Below are 24,748 nucleotides of genomic sequence, written 5' to 3'. Positions count from 1 at the left end.
AGCTTATTGTCTTAAAACAATTGGCAGGCTTTCCAAGCAGGATATGCAAATCGCCGTAATAAGCAAGGATTCACAGGAAGCTGTGTCTTATTTTGTTCCTCACATGTTTCCTCCCTCATCAGTCTGGATTCTTAATCTTTTGTCACAGAAGAGCTGCTGACTGTTAGCAAGGAGCCTGTTTGCTTCGGCATTATGCTCCTCCATGAGTTGAAAATTTTGGTTATGTTGTTAAACGACCAGAGGGGACAAAGTTATTCAAATGAGTTCAGACGGTGATGTGCGTAGAAACAACTGTAAGTGGAAACCCCAGACTTTGGCAACCTCTCCTAGAGTATTGATTTCGAATACCTGCATCTCTAGATGTGTGCCTCAAAATTTTTGTAAGGATGCTGAAGGTGCTAGATATTCATTTACCAACTTGACACGCGTGTGAAAGGGAGCCTCAGCTGAGGGCATGTCTGGAGAACACTGTCTTATGGATGAAAGAAGGCCCAGTTCATCCTTGACAGGTGGAATATAATATCATATTATATATAATTATATAAAAATATAGTTGTTTTTATTATATTATTATATATTATATAATATTTATATACTAAAAATTCTAATATGTTATATATCCTAATAGAATATATATTAAAATATATAATATATAAATATTATATAATATATAATATATAAGAATGGAAACCAGAATGATCAGACCAGTAATCACCGTTCCTCCTTGGCCTCCGATTCATTTCATGTATTGAGTTTCTGCCTTGACTTCGTTTGATGATAGACTCTAACTTGCAAGTCAACTGAACTCTTTACTCCCAGAGTTGCTTTTGCTTGTGGTATTCATCCAGAGTAACAGACAGAAAACTGGAACATGTCACCCTAAATCTAGGAAACACTATTAGTCCTTGGGCTTCATTGTCTTATGAAACAGGATTTTATGCAATGACTTAAGACCTCATCTTTTGTCATCTATTAAAATGTTGCTCAGTTCCTCCTTGTCCTTCAAGTCACTAACTTCACGGATGACTCTCCAGTATGTGTTCATTACAGACGAGGCCTCTTTGATTGGATAAACTGTGTCTATATTGTTCACCTTGGCAGTCCAAGATGAACCATGAAGTCTGGCTTCCTGTACAAATGCTTCCCAAATAAGTTCTGAATATGCATTGATTGTGACAACCACAGACACATGGCGATAATTTCTAGAAAGGTAGATTATTGTTTTGATAAAAGGAAAGGAGGGAAGTTCAGAATCATATTGTCTCCTCACAGTCCTGACATGAACAAAGTTGTGGTATAGGAGAGCTCCCAAACACTAGAACATTTTATGAGTCATGTGGGAAAGTATCTTCTACAAATTGTTATATTAAATGATATTGACTCTATAATACAATCTAAAAACCCTTATAAATTTTATTTTAAGTCTCCCCGTATTAACTCTCTGGTGATACAGTTTTCTATATGATACAAAGATGAATATAGCTTGTATGATTTTGCGGTCTTGTAAGAAAGTGTCATAGGCAACGTAAGAGAGAAATGGTTTGTTTCAGTTCATGACTTTAGAGATTATAGTCTATGTACATTTGGTCATTTTGTTTGGGCGTCTCTGGTTGGGCAGTGGTTGGAGTACATTCACAATGAAGCAAAGTTACTCATGACAGAACAGGGCAGAGATAGAAAGAAAGGGAGGTGGAGTTCTGTGGCAGAACCTTCCCCTAATGAATAAAGATTTCAAGGAGCCAAGCACTGGGTGAGAAGGCAGGAGATACTTCCTCTGGTCAGGAGAGTTGCTGGAGGACCCAGTGTAGGTAGGGGAGCCTCCCGGCCCTGGTGGCATATCCACTGGTTTCCCTACCAGAGGATTTATAACTTAGAAGAACTTACAAATTAGAATTCTAGTTGCTGCGTCCAGAGATTGTGTTACCTGTTGATTCTAAACTACGTTTGTATAGTGTTTTCCTTCACATGGCAACTCAACTGGGTTCCAGAGAGAAAGGTCCCACGGCAAGCCATGGGTTTGCGAGAAGTGCACCCCAACTAGCCATGGGAATTTGGAAGCCTGGGGCTGGCATGGCAGTCTCCCACCATGGGAACCTAGTGAGCCAGGTGGAGAGATTTCAGAGCTCCAGGTCAGAGTCTGCGGGGTTGACAACAGGCCGGTCTGTCTGTCCGCGGGTGTCCTGCTGATAGTAGTGTGGGATTCATACTTACTGTTTCCAACTACAGGGTTCTAGTGTCCTTGTCGAGGGAAAGCCCTTAGGAACAGAGCTTTCTCCCAGCAGTTTCACCTTCTACAGGCTCTGCCACCTCCCACTTTGCCACAGGCTGGGGAGCAAATTCTTCAAAGCATAGAGCTTTCAGGAACACGTTCGACACACTGCACCTTCCATAGGCAATCATACTGTCATATAGACAATTCATCTGTGCTCAGGCACATAGTTTTCATATGACAACGTGTAGAAAAACATAAAATCCGCGATGAAGTACAACCTTGGGCAATGGTTATTAGTCCCGGGAGGGTTTATAATCCTCGGGTTTAGAGGATATCTGTGTAAACACAAGCTTTGAGGAATGACCTCAAGTCAATGCCTCCACTTTATGATGTGCCTTTGAAAGAGAACTTGTCGTCACGTGCTCCACAAGTCAGGCACTCACTAGGTAATGGTCTAGCTAGTCACTTGGTGAAAGTCCAGATCTAAGACATAGAAGTTGAATTGTGGAATGTAGGTTTACAATTAAAGTTTTAACGAAATGTCATTTGCTGAAAGAAATTTGAACTGCCATGTTATAAGTGTATATAAGGACATATTACATATTTTAAAGTAGAAAACATCTGAACATGCTGTTCCTAGCGTATGTAGGCAAACACGAGGGAGACACTGGGGTAAGTTCTGGCAGTGAGCGCAACCGAGTGGCCAATAAAAATGCCACGAGAGATGTGCCTTTGCCTTTGATTCTATTGAGAAACAAATATTGTCCAAAGAAATAAAAATCTAATGCCATTAAGCTAGGGTAAATCATGAACCAAAACCAACAATGTTTTTGAAGAACCACAAACATACAAAGTGAAAACAGCTTGCTGAGTAAGGTCTTCCTTTTAAAACTCACAAAAGCAACGAGAGAGAGAGAAAACAAAACATAAATGTGAGTAACTTATCTATGGAGATAAAGTAACCTAAAGATGAAAATGCAAACCATAGCTATATTCACTGTAAAAAACAACACACCTAAAACAAGTTTATACGGTTGACATTTTAGGTATCACTTTAGGTATATTTGGCAAATACAAAGAAAATGGAACCAGAAGTCACAATATTGACGAGAAGAAGGAGAGTCAAGTCCTAAAGCTCAGAACTTACTTCAATTACAGTAAAATAAATAATGGAACCTTCACCTAGACTGTGAAATTATGGATAAAGGCATGAGATGTTACGACTCTTCATCAAATATTCCAATAACAGCACATACAAAGCAGAGATTGTGAGGCAGTAAAGGGACGTGCTCAGAAGCACACCAGTTAAAGAGGGTTCTAACACATGACTTTCCGTCTGTGACAACTCAAGTGACACGGAAGTGTATTCATAGGAAGCTGCAGGATAATGAATGAGGCAAACAGCTGGACCAGTGTCACTTTCGTCATACCGTAAACAGCGATGAGACTATCTTTCTTTGTGCCTATTAGACCACAAAAAAAAAAAAAGTTTAGCAAATTCCAGAAAGCAGACATATTGCTGACAGTATCGTTTAATCATGATATAATAAATATTGATGGAAAAGCTAGAAGACAATTACGTCTGACAAAAAAAAACCCAAATATATTTTAATAACATTTGGACCAAAAGAAACTGCAGCCCCAAGTATCCAAAGCTTCAACTGAACAGAATCCATTGTCCCAACAATATGCAGATGCACCCTCAGTGATGCTGGTCTGATGGACAGCCCTGCTGACCAGAAACCACAGAATCATAATACAGAACATAACACAGACAGCCCCAGCGAAGACTTGACAGCCTCTCAAATATTTAAAATCAGACAGTTAAAACACTGCTTAAGCAGTTCAAGATGGAGACAAAGGGGAAATTATTCATACTTGTTTTCTGAAACAAACTACATACCGGAGTTTCAATAAGTATGAGGGCCAAAAATAAGAAATCAAAGATAAATATCATTTGTGATAATTCATCAGCACTCTAAAAAAATAAAACAAAACAAAACAAAAAAACCTGCCATGGCCATCACTGTGGACCTAAACGACATTTGATAAAATTGAATTTTCTTTTAAAACACTGAAAAAGTAAAAAGATTTAGCCTTCACCTGAGAAACTCTAACAACAGATATGAGAGAAAAAAAACACTGGAAAACATTTCCAATACAAATTATAGGTCACAACTGTCACTAAGCTGTATGGGGAATGGGGAGCGAGGCAGGGCTTTCTTCTTCACCTCTCGGCCCTTTCCTCAAGCTGCGTCTTCTCAGAAAGGATTTCCATTGTCACCCATCGAGGTCACAGCCTGCCCAGATTTTGGAGTCATCATTGTTTCTAACTCCCTCTGTTACTTACATTCGCCATAATATAAGCTTTGTTTATTGTGCCTTTTTATAATTATTTCTCATAGGCTGGGACTCCAAATACTTAGGACAGTGGCTTTTTCAGAACAGGTCCAAAAATACTTATTAAATAAAAAATAAAATAGAAAAGGACATTAGAAGACATAGACTTTGTCCACAAGACAAAACCAAGATTAGTCAGTACTATTACTGTATATCCAGGAAAATAAATATCAACTAAAAACATGTCACAAATAGAATTCAGTGAAAACACCAGCTACACATTGATGAATACCTGAGTCTGTCAGATTATAGATATTGTTAAGATATATTTATAAAATATATCAGATATAATGACTATTTACAATATTTGAGAGTCGAAATGGTGCCTTCAATAGTATTCAGACACACAAAGAAAGTTTAGACGGAATTTAAGAGGAAACAAAGAAGACTGAATGAAAGCCACAAAGTGGAACTGAGGAACCAAAATAACGAATGGAAATGCAGGTTTTGCTTCTGGAGAGGCAAATTCAACCTCGTAACGATGACTCCTAAGAGATATTAACTCATCCATTTTTAACGGAATATTTTATAGTTCATAAACCAAAAAGTCAGAAAAAAAGCTATAAAAATGTAAATCCATAAAAAAAAATAGAGCAGTGCTGTGTCTGTGCCTAAGCAGATCAATAAATGAGACAACGCCAAGGCTTCCACAGACTGCCCGTGAATAAAGCCAAATGCACCTAGAAATGTAGTATGTGACCAGAGCAGTGAGGGGAGCTCGGTAGATGGCTTGTGATAGCACAGCCCTCACAGGAGCAATAACAAAAAAAAAAAAAAAAAAAGAGGAAAGTAAAGGTAAATGCAAATGATGAAATCAGAGATGTCCAGGAAAACCCTAGGCAACGTTGTCCAAACCCTAAAGTGTACTGCCAGGGGCCTGGGTGAGACAGAGCGGTGAACACCTGTGTGGGGGAGTAAACCCTGAGCAAGGCCAAGATCAAATGCAAGGATGAAGTGTTGCTCATTTGGCCCGGAGGTTTTCTTCAGTTGGCATACAATCATCCTCTAGAGTCTGATGAGAAAATTAAGACTATGAAAGATAAGTACACAAAATGCAAGTAGCTCTTGACCAATGAGAAGATGTTCAGCCTCATTCATCCACAAGAGAATTAAAAATCAAATAACACAGATGCCCTCCCCCGTCTCTGTCTCTCTCCCTTCCTCCTCCCCCTCCTCTTCCTCCTTTTCTCTCTCTCTCTCTCTCTCTCTCTCTCTCTCTCTCTCTCTCTCTCTCTCTCTCTCTCTGATTGGCAAAAAAAAAAAAAAAAAAATCAGCAATTTAATTAGCATCTCAGTTGCAAATCAGCAGGCCTGTCATACACTGCTGGTGAAAATACAAACTGGTACAAGCATCGTGCAATTATTCGGCAACATTTATCAAAATCACCAAAGAAAATACACGGTGGCCTGCAAATTTTGCGGCTGAGTTTTTTTCTGACATTCACTGGTACAGCGACAAACCTCCAATGCCACCCCCCCGAAAGGCGTGGTTAACGGTTACACAACATTGGGAACTTACCTGCCCGTCGTGTGGAGCTGGTTAGATAAATCACAATACCTCCATATGACACAAGCTATACTTAAAAAACTAAAATAATAATAATTTTTGCTATATTAATTTAAAAGTATCTACAAATACCTTATGCCGAATAGTAATATGTCACTGTCCTTGTCAGTGATGGAAAAGAAGAATGGCATATTCATCTTTGTCTGTTCTGTAGCAAATTGAAAAGGATGTGTATCTGTCTAGGTAGATACAGAGACAGCTAGTAGAATAGGTTAGAATAGAACAGAACAGAGATGGATTTCAGACATAAGAAGACTTCATTATTTCCTATTTTTAAAACCATTTGTCACCTTTAATCACAAGAACGAACTGTCTCCTGATAAAAAACTGACCTACAAAAATTATCTTTTTATGAAAACAGAAAGTAGTGCATTTGCTAATACAAGGACTCAGGACTTATGCTGCCAATCCCCAGAGTGACCAGAAAATTCCAGCATATCTTTCTCCGTATCAGCTGCTCTCAGGTGTCCCCCCTCTAGCTCTCCATGTAGACGTCTTCATTTATATTTTGACTCTCGACTTACCATTCACTGCCTGATAGTTATAACTGTGGCCCCTCGATCCTGCACTGTTTTCTGGCCATTTACTTTTAAGTAGTATTTTAGTGTATTCTCTGACATTTTCATACATGCATCCAGTGTGTCTTAATCATCTATAGCATCCACTTGCCCTTTACCTCTTCCAGGTTCTTATCTCATATAACCATTGTGCCAATTAGTAGTCCTCCTATGGATGGGTGTGGAGCAGTCACTGATGACGTCAGCAACCATTGTGGCCACGCCCTGAAAGGCAGGGGACTGTTGACAATAGCTGCTCAGTGAGGGGTGGGGCCTCCAGAGAGACTCTTCCAACCACGCTGGAATTTTAACTGGATCCATATAGGTCGGATCTTGGTCTGGCCAACTCAGTTGCAGGGAGTGCCCGTGACACATGGTCTGCATATGTTTAGAGGGCTGGCTTCAGCTTCCACATGTGGAAACAAGGAGAAGCTGACCTCGTAGGTTTGCTGTTGAAGGTTTAGTGAAATGCTTCCCACAGGCTGGCACATCCTCATCTTTTGAAGTCTCTCTAATACTAACCAACTGGCTGTTAAGAATTCCCAGGGACCCAGGTTGTGTTAGGGTCCTGAAGTCCCAAACACCATGATGGGGTTTCTGGCCAGCGGTCTCTCAGTAGAGTTCTAGCCAGAGGTCTTCATCGTTGGCAGTCAGTGTGCGCCACACCTGTGCCTTTACTGTCCACTCTGTCATGAGTTAAACTTCTCTCACTAAATACAGTTCAGTAACTCCTTCCCCTCTTAATCCAAATATAATATTTATTGTGTGTTAAAAAGTCATTAGTATTTAGCACCTTCATACCTAGTACTCATATATTTTATTATGAATTGTAATTTGCTTCAGTGAGAATCAGCTTCCACTGTCTCTCAACCACTACAATGGAGACATTTAAGTGATTTTTAATGTATTTATATAACAGATGTCCCCTTGGTTCAAAGAAGGCCTCTTTTAATTATCAGGTGATCCATACTATTAACTATGAACTCAATTAATTGATAATAAAACTAGTATCACATATATGTGATGAATAAATCTCTCTAAACCATGAAAGAGCCACACAAAAAGGACACACCCTGCTGGTGCAACTTTAATGTAACAAATCAGAGAGTTCTAAATAACTGTCATAAAATAAATCAGACGACAATGCATCCCACAGTGAATACTGACTTTCTCTCAATAACTCCTTTTTTTAAAAAAGTTCTTCAGCATCTGTACATTGAGAGAGTACAAGGGAGTCATTATATCCACAGTAAATTATGTTTAGTCCTTGGGCAAAAAAAAAAAAAAGGAAAGAATTTGAGTTAAAACAAAAACTGAAGTCTTTATTTTATTGACATAATGATGTGGCCCAAGGTAAAACTGACATTACTCTGTTATTGAATAAATGCCTGGTGTGTGTTTATAAAACAAATAGCAGGTTACGCCCTTTGGAGACATCAAAGTAGTAAATCCTGAGGTAGGGCTCACGTGACTAGGCAGCGTGCAGAGTGATTGCCGTGTAAGCGTATTCTGACACGGGCTGTGCTGAGAACGGTCAAGGAAAACTAGACCCTGGAAGAATTTCCTTTTGCTTGGGCTTTGGAAAAAGGCAGCAACAGTTCAACAGTCAAAAAATGGTGGTCAACTCATTTTAAGGGAAGCAAATAAAATGAAAACTGTCTAAAGGGCAAGGCAAGGAATATTTTAAGGACTAAGCATGCTAGTTTCATAAAATAATAATGGAGCAATACAAAGGGAGATAGGGAAGGCCTTCGACCCCAAGGATGACGCCCTGGTTCAATCCCTGGCACCCACATGGAGGAAGGAAACAATTACCTCCCACAATTGTCCTCTGACCCCACGCAGGTGTTGTAGTATGCACCGACTCACCAATAAAATAAATAAAAACGAACATTTAATGTATAAAAGGGTACTTTTTCTCAATGAGTAGTTTTATAAACATGGCTGTAGAGATCAGCAATCACAAGAAACAAACAGCCTTGAAGTCTAGGGGTGGGTTAGGGAATGAGCCAATAGACCAGGTTGGATATTTGAATCTAAATCAGTTTCTGTGAGCTGGGAAAGACAGATGGAGGTACAAACACAGTGACCCCTAACAACTCTCAGCGTCTGTTCCATCCTTACCACACAACAACCTTCTGAACCTGTATCACTCACCCCAGCCACTCAAAAGTAGGTCACTTGTCGCAGAAAATCGACAGTCTGAGTAGCAGACCTGGGCACAGGCCCAGTTTACCGACTTCTGAAGGCCATTATTGAACTGGAGAGATGTCACAGATGTTTTGAGCACTTCCTGTCTTTCCAAAGGACCTGAGTTTGTTGCCAGCATCCAAGTCTGAGGCTCACAACAGCCTTTAACTTTAGATCCAGGATATTTAATATTTAATGCTCTTTTCTGGCCTCTAATAGTCACCTGCACCCTTCACACACGCGCGCGCGCGCACACACACACACACACACAGAGAGAGAGAGAGAGAGAGAGAGAGAGAGAGAGACAGAGACAGAGACAGAGACACAGAGAGACATGGGGGGAGAAAAAGAGAATTAAAAATAAAATACATCTTAAAACCCACTCTCAGCCTCTCTAACTTCCACTATTTTAAACTAATTATAGTAGTTAACGATAAAATAACAACTAAAAGTTACATAGAGGTCTTAACTTTAAATAGCAGTTTAAATAATGGTGTCAATCAAAACTGAATATAGACCATCAAGAAAAGAGATCAAGCAAGAAACAAATTCCTCCTCCAGCTTAGTAGCCAGACATTCTGAACTGTGAACATTTCAACATCATCTGAAGCGTGTTCATTTCGTCATCTACTGCTGGTCTGGTTTAATCTTTAAAAGAGTCTTGGATGCTCTTCGGGGCTCCTTCTGACTTAACTAACATTCATTGTTTTTCTCAGGTGAGAATCCTCCAGACAAGAACCCCAAGGTGCAGTTGCTGATGACATATGAGGACTCAAAGCTCACCATCCTAGTGAAACACTTGAAAAACATTGTAAGTTCCTTCCATGTCAAAAGGGGCATTATATTATCTTCAATACCCCCCTTTCCTCTTCCCCCTCCCCTTCCTTTCTCCCCCTCTCTTCCCTCCTTCCCTCTTCCGCCCCTCTTTCTGTGTGTGTTCTGAAATACATGTGTATAATAACATTTAGAGGCTACAGTCATATTTAGAGGTTAAAGGTTCTCCATCTTATGTTTTTGACACAGAGTCTCTTGTTGGATCTGTCACTCACTGATTGGCTAGGCTTGGCAGGCTAGTGAGCTCCAGATAGCTATCCTCCTGCCTCTACCCACTCCCTCCCTAACACCAGGGTTACAGATACAGCTGCTGTATCCAGCTTTTACCCAAACTCAGTTTCTCCTGCTTGAACATTATGCACTTTAGCCCCTGAGCCATCTTCCCAGCCTTCTCTGCTCATACTTGATGCTGGAAATACAGCAACCTTGTCTAGGAATCCTGGCCAGCTTGTCCGTTGTGTTGAGCAGAAGCAAAGCAGGACAGCTGTAGCCCGCCCGGCCCACAAAGGATGCTTACACAGCTCCTTTCCCTGAACGCTTGATTGAATGAAAGCGTCCCAAGGCCCTGGTCCAGCTTCAAGGTGAGAGGGGGCAAATTAGACAGAAAAAAAATACAGGGTGCAGAGATTCAAATGTGATGGGACCTTGAATGCAAGGAGAAGCTTCCCTTTAAGGCCTTCAGAAGTGCTTCATTAAGAACGAAAATCAGCAGCTACCAAACCCAAGCACTATTGCTCATGCCAAGAAGTGCTTACTGGTAGGAACCAGATATAGATGCCTCATTAGAGGCTCTGCCAGAGTCATACAGATACTGTTGAGGATGCTTGCAGCTAACCATCCAACTGAACACGGGGACCCCCAATGAGAGAGCTAGAAAAAAGACTGAAGGAGCTGAAAGGGTTTGCAACCTCATGGGAAGAACATTTTCAACCAACCAAATCCTCCAGAACTCCCAGGGACTAAAACACCAACCAATGAGCACACATGGAGAAACCCATGGCTCCAGTTGCATATGTAGCAGAGGATAGCATTGTCTGGCATCAATGAGAAAAGAGACCTTTGATCCAGTTAGGGTGAGTTTTCCCAGTGTAGGGGAATGCCACAGCACTGAGATGGAGAGGGTGATTGGGAGAGGGAGCACCTTCATGGAAGCAAGTGGAGGGGGAAAGTATGGGAGGGGGAAAGGAGATAACATCTAAAATGTAAATTCAGAGAATATTCAATAAAATAGTAAAAGAAAGAAGGAAAATCAAAGATAAGGAGAAAGAAAGATCGTGGTCATGACACAAAACGGCAGCTGTGTGGGAGGCCAGAGGGCTTTCAGTATCACAGGGTAAGTGATACATGATCTGAGTGTGGGCATCATAAACAGAAAAAGGAAACTAAACATCACCAGCTCCTCCAGATGTCCCTGAATCTGCCAAACAGACCCTCCCTGTGATGTCACTACCAAACACACTGCACAGGATATGCGAAAAGCCAGCCCAGTTTTGGCTGCATTCCTCACGAACACAAGACTTTCAACATGTGTTTGGAAGGATCCAAAGGAGCAGTCTCTTCCCCATATGACATGTGTCTGGTTCAAAACCACATTTAATAAATATTTATTCAGTAAACAAAATAATGGGCCTAATTTGCAGGGGGTACATCGTTAGAAAACTTGGTATTAGCCAGAAAATCATGGATGCTTCTTGCTAAATGTGTAGTGTTTACAGTTGGCAATTTTTGAGACATCGGGACATATTTTTAAGTTTTTATAGATGTTTTATGTATTAAAAATTATCTGAAAAATAAAGCACATCAATAGAGACCTTGCCGAGCATACAGAAAGCCCTGGGTTCGAATCCCCAACACTACCTAAACCAGGCCCGTGACACACAAATGAAATCCTAGCGCTTTGGACATAGACAGGAGGAACAGAAGTCTAAGGTCATCCTCAGTTCTGCATCATATTTGGGTTAGCCTGATACATGGACAAACTCTGTCTCAAAATGAGAAAGTTAACTCCCATTGCTTTGAATAAGAAAATTGTAAATCGGAGTAGCAGTTACTCAAGACATGTTTACACTGGGAAATGAAGAATCAGTCAGTATTAAATACGATTACATGTGTGTTCATGGATCTTGATCATCTCTATCACCGTGTGACAAAGAAATTAGTAAGAACTATTAAGTCAAGAGTTTATATGGCTGTGTTACACACTCTTTAACCTTAAGAGCAGTCCCTTAGAGACGACATATCTGCTTCCCTAATGTCATTATTCAAAACAATTTAGACAAAGCCTACTGAAAGTGCTTTCAGACTTGGCACATAAATCTCACAGTAAGCCGGGTGATATTTTTCGGTGGTCATGACTAATTTTTGATCAAAAACAATATTAACTAAGTTGGTCACCCATTCCATCCAACTGACGAATTCCTAAATTACTTTTGACAGTTCCCAAAAGTGCGTGTTACACTCAGCAAGTCGAGCCTACCAAGGAGGCCATTCAAAGATGGCAGAAGAATGGGGGTGGGATAAAAAACAGTGAGGAGGCCCTGTTACCATGGAGACCTGCTGAAGGTTAGGAGGGGGCACAGCCATGCCACATCAGTGCCCTCCGAACATCACTAAGACTGATTCGCTGTTCTCTCTCCATTCCCTTCCTATCTTGTCTCCTTTTCTTTCTTGTTTAGTTTGCTCTGGTTTGCGATGGGATCTCACTGTATACTCTAAGCTGTCCTGGAACCCCATATGTGTCCTCCTGCCTCAGCCTCCTGAGTCTACCCAGGTACTCATTACTGTCATATTTAGTTCTAGACTTCCCAGTGTGCTGACCTCGAGAGAAGTCAGGACTCCAAACTGCAGCTCTAGCTCTCTTCTCCTCTTCTACCTCTAGCTTCATAGCTTCTGGTTCTGGTCTTTTTGTCTCCTCTTTATGCCTCCAGTTCTACTCTCCCCAATCCAGAGCTGTACAGACAGCTAGTAGGCAGCTCCTTGAAATCCCATCAGAGTCTCAAATTCAACATGCTCCAAAGCCAACTTCTGATGGCCAAACCACTTTTCCCGCCATAACCTCGCTGCCTTCAAGTGTAGCATACTGAAGCTCTCAGCCATTCAACCCGATTCCCTGACAAGGTACATTTATCCTGACTGAAAACTTCTGTTTGAAAAATAAACCCAAAGGCCCGCCCTTTCCCATCTGCAATCCTTCAAGTGGCCGTCACCCCCCCCCCCCCCGACCTGAAGCAGTACTGTAACTTTGTCAGGTACTATACTTCTGAGCCTGGTTCTTTTCGTCTCCACTGAATCTAGTAGCCAAAAGATTGCCTTGGGGAGAAAAATCATTTCCTATCACTTCTTTCTTCACAGTCTTTCGAAGTCTCATCTCACTCACAGTGTAATCACGATGCCTAACGGTATATGAAATTGTCTTATTCCCTTGAGAAGTTTAACCTCATGGCCGCCTCCAGCCCCAGTTCCTGCTTGCTGCTCCTGGACGATGAAGGCAAGGGCTGCCCCAGGACCTTTGTATCCACTGGCAGATCAGCTATGCACGTCCCACACACCCCTGTCATCTTTCAGTGAGACCTCTCTGCACCCCAGTCCGCTTTTGTTACCACTTGAAAGTTTCAAATAGTTCATTAGCAGAAGAAAGAACAGCAGATCATCTCTCATGTGGTCGACTGAGTCACTCGTGTGACTAAGAGTCTGTTCAGCCTTTGGAATTAGTCACAAAAGTTCTTTGCATTTTCCAAGCATTCTTATTTTCTTTAAGTGTGTGTGTGTGTCTCTGTGTGTGTGTGAGAGAGTGTGTGTATGTATGAGTGTGTGTGTGTGTGAGTGTGTGTGTGTGAGTGTGTGTGAGTGTCTCTGTGTGTGAGTGTGTGTGTGTGAGTGTGTGTGTGAGTGTGTGTGAGTGTGTGTGAGTGTCTGTGAGTGTGTGTGTGAGTGTGTGTGTGTGAGTGTCTCTGTGTGTGTGAGTGTGTGTGTGAGTGTGTGTGTGTGAGTGTCTCTGTGTGTGTGAGTGTGTATGTGTGAGTGTCTATGAGTGTGTGTGTGTGAGTGTGTGTGTGTGTGTGTGTGTGTGTGTGTGTGTATCCTCAAGCTGGTGTTACAGGAGATAGTGGGTTACTCAGTGTGGGTGCTGAGAACCAAGCCCAGGCATTATGACTTATGCATAGGCAGGATACACTTTTACCTGCTGAGCTATCTCTGCTGTTCTCAGAGTATTGCTGAATTATTGTTTCTCCTGCTTATCTAAAAATAGAGATTGTACATGAATACAGAGGACATAAAAAATCTATAAATTTTTAAATTATTTTCTTTGCTAATTTCCAGTTCTAGCTAATTGTTCTTTAATTTTGATGCCTTTAATGTTTTCCCCATACCAAAGTAATCAGACTCCAGAAGTTATGCTTGATTTTATATTAACATTAAAACGAATTATGCCTGAAGTCCTGTTATATTCGACTTGATGAGAAGAATTGTTTATCTTATATTAAATCATTGAAGCTTTGTTCTAGGAATTTCTTTCTTCCTATAAAAACACAGGCTCAAACAAAATGCTTAAACAACATCCTTTCGCTTCCAAAAAAGCACATGATCATTGTAGTGATCACAGTTGACAAATGTCTGCCAGCATACAGCAGCCTAGCCAAAATTCCTAACAGTGTTTCCGTTTGTTTAACAAGGAGCATTTAACATTTAGATTTGAAATACTTTGTAACGCTCTAAGGTTATACTAGGTACCTCATTTGAGGTCCTTTGTCCCTCTGTTTCTGCAATGTCCCTCCAGAGCTCACAGTACCTCTTAGACTGTCATTTCTTCTCTCTCTTCTCTTCCCTGTGACACACACAAATATTCCCAGGCCTTCAAAGTCACCCCGACTGAGAAGCCAGTGGGTACTTAGAATGCGGTAAAGCAGTGTTCTGACACACGGGAGTTGCCTTGTTGGGAAATTACTACACAGGACACAAGAGAGGCGGGCAGACTTGTTTATGAAACAAAGAGAACACAGAACAAGCAAATCTCAAAACCGAGCCTGTGTGTTTCCTGGTTCTCTAAACGTGTTCTGCTTTGTCCGTGGGCTTATTGGCCACTTGTAAAGCGTCTAATCTATTCACTTGCCAGATTTTTAACCTGAATTGTGCACTTTTTGGTGTTTTGGTTTAGTCTTCATGTATTTTGGATAGAAATCCCCTGTCAGATGAATAGTCAAGATTCTTTCCTGTCTCTCCACTCTGCTGTGCCTTTCGCTGTGCTAAACCGTCTTTAAACTAATCAGAAAGTCACTGCTTATGCTGAGGTCTCAGAGTCTTCCTCCTGAATTCACCCATCATGCCAACTGCATTTTAGGTATTCCATTGGGCCTTTTAGATGATTTGAGCTGACTTTTGTTTAGGATAGTAAGCATTAATTCCATTCTCTTTCATTTAATTTAATTTGTGTGGGTGTTTTTCCCACACGAACAGTGTCCACAGAGGCCGGAAGAGAATGACAGATCCCTTGGAGCTGGAGGTGTGGAGTATTGTAAGCCACCCTGTAGGTGGTGGGAGTCAAACCTGGGTCCTCTGGAACATTACCCAGTACTCTTAACCACTGAGCCATCTCTCTCTACCCCCTAGATTCATTCTTTACATGTAAACACCATTTTCCCAGCACTACTTGTTAAAAGAGTCTGTCTTTTTGCCTTTATTTTTTAAAGTTTTAACTATTTTACGGGTCATGTATGTGAGCCCGTGCACACACATGTGCATGCACGTGCATTCAGGTGCATGCAGGAGCCAGAAGAGGGTGTCAGATTCCTTGGCACGAGAGTTCCAGGCAGTTGTGAACCTCCTGGGTGCTGGGGACTAAAGAGAGTAATCTGGAAGATAAACAAACACTTTTAATTGCTAAGCCATCTCTTCAGCGCACAGATTTCCTATTTCTAAGTGGTTTTATCAAGAATCAAGTAGCAGTAGCAGTGTGGGCTTCTTTCTGGGTCTTCTATTCCATTGATATGTGTTTAATACAGTTTGAGCAACTGTCATGCTGGGTTTTGTTACCATGACTCTTGCAGATGGAGCTTGAAGGCAGCCATTGGGATACCTCCAGTATTGCTCTTCCTGCTTAGAGTTCTTTTGACAGTTCTGGGTCTTTGTGTTTGCATATACATCTTATGACTTAGATAGAGGGGATTTGCAAAGAATGTCCTGGGAATTTTGATGAAGATCCCATTGAATCTGTGGGACACTTGATAGTCCAGGCATGTCCCCTGTTGATTCAGTAGGTGCATGATGATAGGAAAGTTGTCTGGCCATTGAGAGTCTTTCAGTGACTTTTTTCACAGCTTAAGGACTTTCATCTTGGAAAGTCTTACCATCTTGTGTTAAGTTTATACTTACCTGATATACTTTTTGTTATGTTCCATGAATTACAACGATTTTTCTTGACTTCCTTTTTAGTGAGTTTCTGCTGTGTAGATAAATTACTAATTTTATACGTGGATTTTATATCCATCAACTTTGATGTATTTATAATCTTTAAGACTCACCAATTATTTCTCAAGAAAATCAATCCTGCACTTCCTATAAACTTACTAACATCAATAGTTTTAATACCAACAGCCTTAATATCTGGTCATTTTTTTCTTTTATTTTTTTTTCTATTTTTGTTCCCAGGTGTCTATGAGACTTTGCTGCCCATGTGTTCTGAAATCTTTCTTTGAATTGCTTTCTAAATATATCTTTCCTCTTACAGATTGAAGGCAGATAAGGCTACAGCCTCTGCCTTTAAATGTAATTCTTTCCAATATTCACGGTCTGGACTATTAAAAGTAATCCCTTAGTTTAATATCTTGTGACTTCAAAGATAATACAAATTTCACTCTCCATTTAAATACAACTTTAAATCTCCATTTTTATCTTTTCCTCCATTTACACATTTCTAACTGTCTGATGGGCACTCACTCATAAACTCTGATACCTTTCCACCTCAAAAATTCCAAATTGCTCCTCTGCCTTTCAGGAAGACCCTTTCTAAATCTGGCATTACTTACTGCCAGATAACAAGTGTCACCTTAATGAGTATCTGTACCACCTTCACATGACATCTGATTAAAATCTTATTACAACTTATTTTCTATATTTCAACTCAGGTTTATTCTTCTATGTAATCATCAGCAAACCCATTCAATTCTCTTTTATGTCTATTATTATTGAAGTGCTATTCAATATTTTCTATGAATTACTTGATTGACTGTTAAGATGTTATTTGTGACACTGTCATGTGACATTGTCATCTCCACAGTTCACATGTCAAGAACTGCAGGATCGTGTTAGGCAAAAAAAAAAAACCCAACCAACATTTTCTTATAATGTTTTAGGTAATTTTATGATTTCGTGTAGGTTCACTGCAGCCCACAGGACACAAACCTCTAGATTCTAACTAAGTAACAAAAGCTAGAGAGAAGAAAGAATAGGAAAATCTTACAAGGTTTCTATAGAAGTGAAGACTTAAAAGACAACAGCTAGTTCCAACTTTCAGTTCTTTAAAGTGTTCTTGAAGGCATTTTATTTATCACTGTGTTTTGGGTGTCCAAGCATATATTTAATAATAAGTTCCATGTGTTAGAAGAACATCGCCTTTTATCCAGTACCTTAAAGACTCTTCACCACAGTGAGTATAAAAATGCTGTCCGGGTATACACTCTGATTTAAAACTTGAACCCAAGACTGACATGTCCTCATTTTGACCCAGTGCCCTAGCTTCCTTCATCCAGTTTCCTCAGGATCTTGACTGCTGTAGTCTTCATCAGACCTTCTGCGCTGTTTCCCTCAGGAGAGACTGTTCTCATGTAAGCAGTCTAGAGCCCTGCTTCCTGTCTCTGTCCATCTGAAGTTTGTTTATTTATTCTCCCAGCCACCTAGAAACAAGCCTTCCTCAGCAGCCAGCTAGCTAACTGTAATTCTGCAAATGAGCATTGGGCCTCCCTCCCTTCTGCTAAGTGATCGGCAGGCAGGAGAATGGAATTTCCATGCAGAACTCTAGAAAGATTCTCTTGTGCTCTCTGTGTCTACGTTTACTGCGTCTGCCTTCAGGGAAAAGCTTTTAACCAGGGCAGTGCCAAGGAGTCTCAGGCCTTTATAAATACACTTCACCTAAAGAGAACGTTGCACCTGTAGACAAAAAATATCAGCTTAAATTTATCAAGTTTATATTTTGCCCAAGATCTCACAATTAAGGATGTTATTTACTCTAGATTTTATGAGTACTCTTTGCTCATCCTACTGATACACCGTTAGCTTGAAGCTTAACCAGTAGAGGTTATCTGAATTAAGTGATACGGAGAAACTATAGGACACAACATATCTCGATAGTCTAGGGGCAAATTATGAATCTAAACAAAGGTATCTTTACATTTCCAGAAGGACAAACGAGAAATTTGAGTGAAACTTTATTTGAGAACATAATTGTGTCTCTCACTTTTTGCCTGCTCATGGGACCCTTCTCCTTGTAAATGGCTGTCTTGTCTGGCCTCATTATGAAAGTTTATGCCTAGTCATATCGAGTCTTGCAATGCTTGTTGGGTTAAAATCACTGGCCTTCTGTTTTCTGATTGGAAAAGAAGGAGCAGAGAATCTGGGGGAGAGGGGGCACGGGAGTAATGGGAGATGGGGAGAAGAAGGCTGCAATCCACATGTCTTATATTAGAGAAAAATTAAAGCAAAAAAAAAAAAAAAAAAAAGAAGAAAGAAAAAAGAAAAAAGAAAAAGTGTAATTACCCCCAATTTCCAGATTTTAGCAGAGAGCATAAAATCATAAATTCAAAGACCTCAATGAGTAATCAAAAAGAAAAAGTCAAGGAGAACCACACTGTAAAATGCTGAAATCAAACACGGAGAGACTGGGGAAGCTTCCGTAGAGAGAGAAAGGGGTCACCCGGGGAAAGAGCAAGTGACGTAGGAGGAAGTCAGCTGGAAAACACGGAAGCTGGGGGTAGCACCGTGTCCGAAGAGGAATCCTCAGTTTGGCCTTTATGAGCAAAGATACTGTCTTCAGAGACTGTGGAAAAAGAAGTGTGAAGAAGGGGGTGGGGGGAGGCAGGGACAAGCAGGCAAATTCTACAGACAAACTGAGTTCTGTGTTTCTGTCTTCCATTCCAAGTCCTCTAAGTGAAAAACTAAGGAAACAGCTTGAAATGGTTTTCTTTCTGACACAGGGAGCGGGGGTTGTACTTTTCCTCTGAGCAGCCATTCCTTTAGCTGCACGCCCCAAGTGTTGATGTGTCCTTTTTTTTTCCTTGTCCTTCGGTTTAAAATCATTATAATTCCTTTTCTGATTCCATCTCTGTGAATCGTTTGGATATAGCCTATTGTGTTACCAACTATTTGGGAAATGGCCAGAGATGGAATTGTCTTTAACATCTACATTAATTCCACTGTGGTCCTAGGACAACATAAAAGTCAGAGGAAAGCAAGGGAACAGGAGAGGCAAAGACACTGGTTGGGAACCAGAAATACAACTCATAAAGTCAAATTTGCTTACAAAGATGGTGCTTGTTTCTAAGGACATCTTAAACTAAGGGAGCTATGCACAACAAACTAGGGCCTGAGAAGTTGGTAGGCTGTGTACTTAGCTTACCGATGCTTAGCCTCATGCCATAGCAAAACAAAAACAATAACAGTGAATAAACAAACAAAAACAATACAGGGTGGTTCTCGATCTGAGCCTCTTTAGATGGACTGAGCAGTGTGTTAGTCTGAGAACATGACGCATCTTGGAGGATGCTCCAAATGTGTCTAGAAAGAATGTGAACTGTCCCTGCTTGGGGAGGAGTTTGGTGAATGTCAGTAGGGTCATGCTGGTTAATTATTACATCTCTCAAGTCTTAGACAGTCTTGATGGTTTTGTGTATATTAGTTCTGTGATTTATTAAGACAGGAGTGTGAGAACTCTAAACATAATCACTAACACATACAGAGCTTCATGAACAGCTGGGTTCTGTTCTCTAGGTTGCTCTTTTTTATCACTGTGCCCAGATAGTCATCAGTCTGGGCCAGATAGTCACACAGATAACTGTTTGCTCCAGGTTGATACTTTGTATCTGGTTTTGTTTTATTGTTTTGTTTCCTTGTTTCCTTGGCAGGACCTCAGTGTTGGCTGGGCTGACTGTCCTGTGAGTGCACGGGGTATGCGCACTTGTAGAGACCAAGGGGTTGGTGTTTGTCGTCCTTCTTCATAGCTCTCCACGTTTCCTGGGACAGAGCTCATTGATCTTGGGCCTTACTTCTTCAACAAAACTGGCCAATGAGACCCCCTGATTCATTTGTCTCTACCATCCCCGGTGCTGGGCTTGCACATGTAACCCACGATGCCCGGATCTTTATGTAGATGGTGAGGCTGTAAACTCAGGTCCTCACGCTTGGGCTGTCAGCGCTACCCACTGAGCCACCTCCTCAGCACCCAGTCTATCTGCTCTAACGTTGGTAGCTATCATTTAATGTCTCACTCCCCTAATCAGTGCTGTTTGTTAATTGTGATGTGTTTGTTCTACGGTTGGGCTATTGACACAGGCACATTGCGTACTGGTGTATTTATTTGAATTATGGAAAGAAATAGACACGTAGAACAGGATTTGTGAACTTCTGGGGTATACAAGCAGACAACTCTCCGGGTGTCTTAAAGTATTCATTCTTCCTTTACAGTCCAGTTTCTTCATACACCAAGTGCAGAGGAGCACACGCTAGATTTTTCAATATTTTATTGTTTTGAATAGCTTCTCAGTTTAACATCACATGGCTATATCTGGCTTGTATACTGACCTTTGAACCTGGTAATAGTCAAGAGTCCAAAACTTTGGATTCACCCAGAGTAGTTCAACAAATCTGAAACAAGAGTTTAATTACCAGGTAACCCCAAAACAGCTCATCAGCCTTTCCTCTTGAATAGATTCTAAACCATAAGTGGAGTTTAAAGGCTCACTTGTCACGTATTCAAACCAAAGGGCAGCAAGACCTTGTGAATTTCACACGGTGCTTCACTGACAGAAGTCTAGGGCTCTGATTAGAATTCTGGGTTTTCAAAGGCAATTGGATTTATATGTACTATGTCAGAAAGGGTGTTTAATCTTCCAGAGTTCAATGTCTGTGAGTTGTCAAGAAACGTTAGGTTATAGATAAAATAGTTTTAAAATGCAATTGTTGTCCCCAGCGACTTGCTACAGGAAGCCCCTGAAGATGCTAGTTCCCTTATATTAAGTGATATAATTTTGCAGACAATCCACACAGGAATAGCACATACACAAACCATCTCTAGACTGCTTAAAATGCCTACTATGGTATAAATAACATAGAAATAGCTGTTATGTCACATTATCTATGTAATATCATGAAAAAAACATATTTTCAACACACACAATTTTATAATTATTTTTGATCTGTAATTGGTTGTATCCAAATTGCAACCACAGCACTCTCTTCTTCCCTCCCTCCCTTCCCCCTTTTTTCCCCTTCGCAACCCTGAGTGTTAAGTGGTTAAGTGGGGGTGGGAGTGGATTGCATGAGCACTCAGAAATGTACACACACACACACACACACACACACACACACACACACACACACACACACGGTGAGTACTGTTCTTGCAGAAGACCTGAGTTTGTTTCCCCAGAAGCCACATTGAATGACTCACAGTTGCCTGGAACTCCAGCTGCAGGGATCCTCTGACCATTTCGTGTCCATGCAGGTGTGTACTCAGGTGCATGCACACACACACAGCAAACACACACACACCATACACACACATACCACATACACACAACATACACATACACACAACATACACTCACACATACACGCCATACACACACACCATACATACATACACATACACACACACACTATATACACACATACCATACACACACATACACACATACACACATACACGCACACCATATGTAATTTTGAAATCATAATAAATTAATATTTTTAAAAGAAAAATAACAAAGTCTGTTGATGCCTTGACTTAGTTCCACCTGACCACACACACCCGTGGGCCACACAAAATATCAAATACATGATAATTAGATTTTTTAAAACTATTTTTAAAAATAACTCTCGAAAATCACCTACCAGTAGGAGTCTGTGAAAGGTTTAAATTAGTGTGAAATGAAGCAAGAGACCATCCTGATTTAGTTCATGGAATTCTGAACTCATTGCTTTCATATTGACCGACATACACAGGTTGGAAAATAATTATAGTATTCAAGTTAGGACGGAAAAAGAGCCGAATTCCAGCCCCTCTGCTGCCCTTTGTTTTGCTCTGGCCAGTCTGACGACTGATTTGAACACACATTGCATTGGCCAGGCACACGGACAGGTGAGAAGATGATTTTATTGAATTCTTTTGTTTCTGGCACATCCGTCTCAGACTTTGAAAATCCTATTGTATTTTCATTATGGCCAGTTGATTTTCACTGAAGCCTGAATTATGCAATAATTAGAGGCATTTAAGTTTAAAATGATGGGAAATTCTCATAAGTCATTCACTGGGAAGATAGTAATGGATTAAACACAATTAAGCTTGGGATTAACATAAGGAAGGCTCCGAGGTGTCTGGTGACTTTAAGCCATTTTTGTGTCCATCAGTCATTCTCTCAATTTCGTCTAGAAGCACTCAGAATTTATTTTATTCTTGACTCGTATAAGGCTGTGATTACGCATAGGTTCTATCGAAAAACCTCCAGTGAAGTAAACAATACTAACTTAAGTGTTATTTTAAGAAAATGCTCCAAGTCCAGAAAGATAGCTCAGTGAGCAAAGGCACTTACTGCTAGGACCACACACCTGAGTTTGGTCCCCAGGGCCTATATGGTGGAAGGAGAAAACTGAGTACTTCAGATTGTCTGACTTCTGCATGCATGCTATGGCATGCAGAAACACACACACATACATACATACATACATACATACATACATACATGTGAAACATTTAAAGTAAATGCTTCAATCATGGTAAATGTTACAGGGAGGCTGAGGAACTTCTATTGCACACTCTGCAATGCTGGGTGTTCTTATTCTTTACTCCATAAGCAACGTAAATTGTGGAGATTTTCCCTTGTTATTTTATGTTCCTTTTGCCAGAATGCTTTCTCACTCTCTCCCTTTTGAGAAGTAACTTTTTCTAGACAGTTTCACTTCCTGTGCTTAAGGACGACAGATTTAGTCCCATGGGAGGCCATTTGAAATGCTACCTGCAATCCAGAGCAAGAGGTAAAGGCCAAAAATTAGTGCATTCAATTATTCATGGGAGTAAAATGAGATCAGCTAGAAGTCAATATCATGAACAAGGAGTTACAAAGTAACTCATTAATTTCAACCAATTTTCCATGTTTCATTCTTGAGATAAGGAAGTAATCATCTCACTACTCAATTCCAAGGACATCTGAAACCCTTCATTTTATTCTTTTAGAATAATGGCACCCTTTAAAATTTTTTTATGAAGGGTATACAGGGATGTGAACATCTGTGTGATGGTATCTTTGCCCATGAATGCATGTCTGGAGGTCAGAGGTCAACATCAGATGTTTCTTTTCCGACCTTAGTTTTTGAAATCGTCTCTTTTTGAACCTGTGGCTCATTAACTAGCTATCTGGTAGCCAGTCCCTAATGTCTGTCTTCCAGGCTCCATCTCCGAGTGCTGAAAGCACAAGCAACTGTCACCATGGCCACCTTATTGTGTATATACGGTCTAGGGACATAAACTCAGGTCCATATAACTTCCAGTCAGCAGTTTACTATCTGCCCAGCCTCCTAAGATTGGCGTTTAAATGATTCATCAGCTGTCACTAAAATCCTTTCAGTGCCCTACTTCTATTAATATTTACAATATTTTTCGTGTTCTATAACAAACTGTTGGTTTGGTTTTTTTTTTTTTTTTTTTGCTATTATCAGACAAGGTCTCCTGAAACCCAAACTAATCTCAATTTCAACATCCTCCTTCCTCTAACTCCCTAGTGAGAGAATTGCAGGTAGGTTCCACCACACTTAACTCACAGAAACAGTGATTTTAAAACACTGAAGATTTGTTAGCAAGACCGATTATACATATTTGACAAAATAACAGCAGAGGCATTTGAGACGTTGATTTCATTTATGAAGAATAGTTGGTTTTCTTGTGAATCTTTTCTGTCTTGAACCTGGGATCTTTATGGGGCATCTACCCAATTAAATGTAAGCCCTACAATCAATATTCCAACAGAAGTGCAAGTGTCTTACTTTCTGATTCATCCTTCTACTCCACATATAAGAAACAATTGGGAGGATTTGTAGAGTAAGAGAGAGTATGAGAAAGTCCCATTCACTCACAGTGAGACATTTGCTTCGACTGCTATGATAAACACTATGGCCTAAACCATAGTGAATTATCTCAGAGGGAAGCAAGGGTTGCACAACAAAACCCTGTAGAAGAAGGAGGAGGAGGAGGAGGAGGAGGAGGAGGAGGAAGAGGAAGAGAGGGAAAAGAGAGGGCATGAAGGAATATGGCTTACTGACTCACTTTTCACAATATGATCAGTTTGCTTTATTATTGTGACCCAGAACCACCTGCCTAGGGTTCGTACTACCCACAGTGGCCTGAGCACACCCTTGTCAACCATCAATGGTGACAAGGGTGCGCTCACCATTTATCTACAGCTTTGATAAGCAAATGAAGCTGACTGCAATGGGCGGACCTGTAAAGACATCCTCTCCCGGCTTCGAATGGGTCTTCAGGAGCTATCTAGCAGGTGTTTGTAGCTTGGAAGTAATAGCTCTGTGCATGCAGTCCCCCTGAAGACCACACTGCATGCCTTCGTCCTGGAGACCCTGCAGTGCCTGCTGTCTCCCTGAAGACCCTGCAGCAGGACAGGATACAGGCCTCGGCTAATACATGTCTCTATGAGTCACACTTTTGAAAACCGGTCTAAGTTGCTGGCTTTAAAATCACTTGTAGCTTTAGTGTTCAGGTTTATAGATCCAAAG

General features: G+C 40.7%; 1 protein-coding gene across 1 annotated transcript in view; it reads left to right on the top strand.

Moving 5' to 3' along the window:
• Positions 1-24,748, top strand: part of PIK3C2G (phosphatidylinositol-4-phosphate 3-kinase catalytic subunit type 2 gamma) — a gene marked incomplete at both ends in the record, with an annotated part of 303,735 nt that overhangs the window by 257,310 nt on the left and 21,677 nt on the right. The window contains one exon of the mRNA XM_080913719.1: positions 9,643-9,737. Coding sequence (XP_080769845.1) covers positions 9,643-9,737 — 95 coding nt within the window. The remainder of the gene's footprint in view (positions 1-9,642; positions 9,738-24,748) is intronic.

This window comes from Micromys minutus, assembly GCF_963924665.1.
Source record: "Micromys minutus genome assembly, chromosome: 3".
NCBI classification, from domain to species: domain Eukaryota; kingdom Metazoa; phylum Chordata; class Mammalia; order Rodentia; family Muridae; genus Micromys; species Micromys minutus.
The sequence above is the reverse complement of the archived record's forward strand: the minus strand, read 5'-3'. Positions and strand labels throughout refer to the sequence as shown.